Source organism: Coregonus lavaretus (genome assembly GCF_964263955.1).
Source record: "Coregonus lavaretus genome assembly, chromosome: 3".
NCBI classification, from domain to species: domain Eukaryota; kingdom Metazoa; phylum Chordata; class Actinopteri; order Salmoniformes; family Salmonidae; genus Coregonus; species Coregonus lavaretus.
This window is the reverse complement of record NC_139990.1, coordinates 8319169-8325313: the sequence shown is the minus strand read 5'-3', so window position 1 is coordinate 8325313 and position 6145 is coordinate 8319169. Positions and strand designations below refer to the sequence as shown.

Sequence of the window (6145 nt, the reverse complement as noted above, 5' to 3'; positions counted from 1 at the left end):
GACATCTACTTAGTGCATGACGCAAGTAATTTTTTATTTCACTTATAATTCACTGTATCACAATTCCAGTGGGTCAGAAGTTTACATATACTAAGTTGACTGTGCCTTTAAACAGCTTGGAAAATTCCAGAAAATGATGTCATTGCTTTAGAAGCTTCTGATAGGCTAATTGACATCATTTGAGTCAATCAGAGGTGTACCTGTGGATTTATTTCAAGGCCTACCTTTAAACTTGGTGCCTCTTTGCTTGGCATAATGGAACATCAAAAGAAATCAGGCAAGACCTCAGAAAAAAAAATGGTAGACCTCCACAAGTCTGGGGTTCATCCTTGGGAGCAATTTTCAAACGCCTGAAGGTACCACGTTCATCTGTACAAACAATAGTACGCAAGTATAAACACCATGGGACCACGCAGCAGTCATACCGCTCAGGAAGGAGACGCGTTCTGTCTCCTAGAGATGAACGTACTTTGGTGCGAGAACAACAGCAAAGGACCTTGTGAAGATGCTGGAGGAAACAGGTACAAAGGTATCTATATCCACAGTAAAACGCATCCTATATCAACATAACCTGAAAGGCCGCTCAGCAAGGAAGAATAAAATAAAGTGGTGATCCTAACTGACCTAAGGGAATTTTTACTAGGATTAAATGTCAGGAATTGTGAAAAACTGAGTTTAAATGTATTTGGCAAAGGTGTATGTAAACTTCCGACTTCAACTCTATATCTAGAATGTACTGTACAATATATCTGTTAATCTGTGTTAATGTCTATCTTGTTTTTGTGTAGTTTATACATAATACATTGAAATATTGGCCAGCTACCCGTGGTGTCATTTTCCACTCGATTATTCATCAAAGAGAAAAGTGGAGGCTTTCATTTTGGAGTGTGTGGATGTTATCAGGCTTTGGTGCGACTGCTCAGTATTCTGTATTCATCCGCCGTCTGACTGGCACTACTTTAATTTGATTAAAAGGCTGTCCTCCTCTTTGATTTAGTCTCTCTTCACAAGTCCTCCACCAAAACTCCAGATGGAATTGGTTGAAAAACACAATCCTCTCCAAACCTCATTGCACTATGGCGGGAAATCAGACTCCACAAAAAAAAAAAAACTAAAGACCTTGATAGAAGTGCACGACCATGCAAAAGTACTTCTGAAAAGTGGGCCCTTTTGCACTTTCATGTCTGGCTGGAACTCTGATTGGTTCCATAACGAAGAGTGTTCGAAATCTGGATTTTTTCGTTGCAGCACAAGCTAGGTCTTGCATATATACAAGGGTACTTTCTTTCTCTCTTTCTTTCTGTCTCTCTTTAAATGCTTCTATAAATTAACATCTCTCTCTCTCTACCTACCTCCCTCTCTCTCTCCCTCTCTTTCTCTCTCCATACCTACCTACCTACCTACCTCCTCCCCGCTCTCTCTCTGTCTCTCTCTCTGTCTCTCTCTCTCTCTCTCTCTCTCTCTCTCTCTCTCTCTCTCTCTCTCTCTCTCTCTCTCTCTCTCTCTCTCTCTCTCTCTCTCGCTCTCTATCTATCTCTCTCTCTGGCTCTCTGTCTCTCTATCTATCTCTCTCTCTCTCTGGCTCTCTGTCTCTCTCTCTCTCTCTGTTTCTCTGTCTCTAGTGGAGGGCCAGTGGTTGGACTGGGCTCCGTGGTCTAGGTGCAGTGTAACCTGTTCCACAGGGAGCCAGCAGAGACAGAGGAGGTGTAGTGCGTCGGTTCAAGTCTGGGCAGAGTGTAAGGGACCACACCAGGAGACCAGGGAGTGTACCAACCCATCCTGTGGTGGTAAGACAAAGATATACACACACATCTGCATTGCTTGCTGTTTGGGGTTTTAGGCTGGGTTTCTGTATAGCACTTTGTGACATCTGCTGATGTAAAAAGGGCTTTATAAATACATTTGATTGATTGACATAGAGAGCAGACAGGCATACTCACACACACACACACACACACACACACAACATATATATGCAGTATGTGTGTATGTGCATGTTATGTCATGATTTACATTAATCCATGTCTCCTCCTATCTCCCCCCTCCCCCCTCTGCCCTCCTCTCTTTTCAGGTGGGGGTAACTGGGGCAGCTGGAACCACTGGAGTCTGTGCAGTAAGACGTGTGACTCAGGGTGGCAGCGTCGCTTCAGGATGTGTGAGGGGACAGGGATACAGGGTTACCCCTGTGACGGCTCTGGAGAGGAGGTCCGCTCCTGCAATGACAGGAAGTGCCCCGGTCAGTGTGTGTGTCTGTGTGTTTGTGTCTGTGTGTGTGTGTCTAACTGTGTCTGTCTGTGTGTTTGTGAGTGTGTCTCTGTGTGTGTGTGTGTGTGTGTGTGTTTCTGTGTGTGTGTGTGTGCGTCTGTGTGTGTGTGCGTCTGTGTGTCTGTGTGTGTGTGATGGTATGAGGCCATGTGATCATTTGCGAAAATATGTTTGGTTTTGTTGAAATGTGTTATGGTGTATATGTGTAAATAAGTCTGTTATTGAGTGTGTATGAGTGTGTTTCTAGCTGTGTGTGTGTGTTGAGTTAGGTATTGTTGGGGTATAATTGTTTCTGTAACGATTGTGGAATGAGGGAATTGACTCTAATTGCGGTTCTTCATGTGTCAGTCAAACTGTATCACAGCGAGAGAGTAGGATGATTCCCTGTGGGGAACACAGCACTATAGAGCAGTCTATTGTCTTCTCTCCTCCTCTAATCTCTCTCTCTCTGACTCTGTCTGTCTATCCATTTTCTTGCTCCCTCCATCCCTCTCTTTCTCGCCTACACTTTTTGTCTGTCCCCTGCTCCCTCCCTCCCTCCCTCTCTTTCCCGCCTACACTTTTTGTCTGTCCCTCCCTCCCTCCCTCCCTCCCTCCCTCCCTCTCCCGCCTACACTTTTTGTCTGTCCCACTGCATTTCTGCATTTCTCTCCCATCTATCGGTCTACCAGTAGGCCACTCCATCCCTCACTTCCTCTCTCTCTGTTGACACAAGTTTCCCTCCCTTTCCTTCCTCTCTCTCGCTCTCTCAATCTCAATATTCACCCTCCCTTAATGCCTTTCTCTCTCACTTTCTCTCCCACCTTCCTATCTCCCTCTCTCTCTCACCCCCTTTCTCTCTTACTATTCCCTCTCCCTATAATGGACAAGATGGCGCAGATAGACATGGTCACTCTGTTCATTGCTCCTAAGCAACTTTTCAGTATTTGTTGTTGATATTTCTCACACTATTAGCTCAGAATTTCCTTTGTAGTATTACATACAGGAGGCGTGCATACCATCCACCGCTTCTGAGTATTTTACTCGCAAATGTTCAGTCCCTGGACAATAAAGTAGACGAGCTCAGGGCGAGGATCTCCTTCCAGAGAGACATCAGCGACTGTAATATACTCTGTTTCACGGAATCATGGCTCTCTCCAGATATACTGTCCCCGTCCATACAACCATCTGGGTTTCCATTACATCACGCAGATGGGAATAAAGAACTCTTCGGGGGAAAAAAAAGGCGGAGGTGTATGTTTCATGATTAACTACTCATGGTGTGATTGTAGTAACGTACAGGAACTCAAGTCATTTTGTTCACCTGACCTGAAATACCTCACAATCAAATGCAGACCACATTACCTCCCGAGAGAATTCTCTTCAGTCATCGTCACAGCTCTGTATATTCCCCCTCATGCCGATTCCACAACGGCTCTCAAGGAAATACACTGGACTTTGTGCAAACTGGAAACCGCATATCCTCAGGCCACATTTATTGTAGCTGGGGACTTTAATAAAGCAAATCTGAGGAAAAGGCTACTGAAGTTTTATCAACACATTGCCTGTAGTACTCTCCTTTCTGGGACGGCAACAAGGCCCTTCCCAGCCTTCCTTCGGGCAAATCAGATCACGCCTCCATCCTGCTCCTTCCTTCTTATAGGCATAAACTCAAACAGGAAGTACCCGGGGTAAGGACTGTTCAATGCTGGTCTGACGAATCGGAATCCATGCTTCAAGATTGTTTTGATCATGCGGACTGGGATATGTTCCGGGTTGCCTCTGAGAATATTTGTCACACCCTGGCCTTGAGAGGCCAGTTGTCTTTAGTTGGTTTGGTCAGGGCGTGAGGATCTATGTTATTATTTCTTTGTTTAGATTCTAGATGTGTATTTCTAGGTTTGGCCGGGTGTGATTCCCAATCAGAGGCAGCTGTCGCTCGTTGTCTCTGATTGGGGATCATACGTAAGTAGCCTGTTTGCCTACCTTAGCTTACATTTACATTTACATTTTAGTCATTTAGCAGACGCTCTTATCCAGAGCGACTTACAGGAGCAATTAGGGTTAAGTGCCTTGCTCAAGGGCACATTTACGTCATTTAGCAGACGCTCTTATCCAGAGCGACTTACAAATTGGTGCATTCACCCTATAGCCAGTGGGATAACCACTTTACATTTTATTTTATTTTTATTTTTGGGGGGGGGGGGTTGAAGGATTACTTTATCCTATCCCAGGTATTCCTTAAAGAGGTGGGGTTTCAAATGCCTCCGGAAGGTGGTGAGTGACTCCGCTGTCCTGGCGTCGTGAGGGAGCTTGTTCCACCATTGGGGTGCCAGAGCAGCGAACAGTTTTGACTGGGCTGAGCGGGAACTATGCTTCCGCAGAGGAAGGGGAGCCAGCAGGCCAGAGGTGGATGAACGCAATGCCCTCGTTTGGGTGTAGGGACTGATCAGAGCCTGAAGGTACGGAGGTGCCGTTCCCCTCACTGCTCCATAGGCAAGCACCATGGTCTTGTAACGGATGCGAGCTTCAACTGGAAGCCAGTGGAGTGTGCGGAGGAGGGGGGTGACGTGAGAGAACTTGGGAAGGTTGAACACCAGACGGGCTGCGGCATTCTGGATGAGTTGTAGGGGTTTAATGGCACAGGCAGAGAGCCCAGCCAACAGCGAGTTGCAGTAATCCAGACGGGAGATGACAAGTGCCTGGATTAGGACCTGTGCCGCTTCCTGTGTAAGGCAGGGTCGTACTCTCCGAATGTTGTAGAGCATGAACCTGCAGGATCGGGTCACCGCCTTGATGTTAGCGGAGAACGACAGGGTGTTGTCCAGGGTCACGCCAAGGCTCTTCGCACTCTGGGAGGAGGACACAACGGAGTTGTCAACCGTGATGGCGAGATCATGGAACGGGCAGTCCTTCCCCGGGAGGAAGAGCAGCTCCGTCTTGCCAGGGTTCAGCTTGAGGTGGTGATCCGTCATCCATACTGATATGTCTCCCAGACATGCAGAGATGCGATTCGCCACCTAGTTATCAGAAGGGGGAAAGGAGAAGATTAGTTGTGTATCGTCAGCGTAGCAATGATAGGAGAGGCCATGTGAGGATATGACAGAGCCAAGTGACTTGGTGTATAGGGAGAAAAGGAGAGGGCCTAGAACTGAGCCCTGGGGGACACCAGTGGTGAGAGCACGTGGTGCGGAGACAGCTTCTCGCCACGCCACTTGGTAGGAGCGACCGGTCAGGTAGGACGCAATCCAGGAGTGAGCCGCGCCGGAGATGCCCAGCTCGGAGAGGGTGGAGAGGAGGATCTGATGGTTCACAGTATCAAAGGCAGCAGACAGGTCTAGAAGGACAAGAGCAGAGGAGAGAGAGTTAGCTTTAGCAGTGCGGAGAGCCTCCGTGACACAGAGAAGAGCAGTCTCAGTTGAATGACCAGTCCTGAAACCTGACTGGTTTGGATCAAGAAGGTCATTCTGAGAGAGATAGCAAGAGAGTTGGCTAAAGACGGCACGCTCAATAGTTTTGGAAAGAAAAGAAAGAAGGGATACTGGTCTGTAGTTGTTGACATCAGTGGGATCGAGTGTTGGTTTTTTGAGAAGGGGTGCAACTCTCGCTCTCTTGAAGACGGAAGGGACATAGCCAGCGGTCAAGGATGAGTTGATCAGCGAGGTGAGGTAGGGGAGAAGGTCACCGGAGATGGTCTGGAGAAGAGAGGAGGGGATGGGGTCAAGCGGGCAGGTTGTTGGGCGGCCTGCAGTCACTAGTCGCAAGATTTTATCTGGAGAGAGAGGGGAGAAAGAAGTCAAAGCATAGGGTAGGGCAGTGTGAGCAGGACCAGCAGTGTCATTAGACTTAACAAACGAGGATCGGATGTCGTCAACCTTCTTTTCAGACATTAGCTGTGGGA

General features: G+C 47.5%; 1 protein-coding gene across 1 annotated transcript in view; it reads left to right on the top strand.

The window, feature by feature from the left end:
• Window positions 1-6145, top strand: part of LOC311121072 (uncharacterized protein) — a gene marked incomplete at its 5' end in the record, with an annotated part of 289117 nt that overhangs the window by 138467 nt on the left and 144505 nt on the right. The window contains 2 exon segments of the mRNA XM_084157921.1: window positions 1623-1787; window positions 2072-2236. Of these exon segments, the coding sequence (XP_084014047.1) occupies window positions 1623-1787; window positions 2072-2236 (330 nt within the window).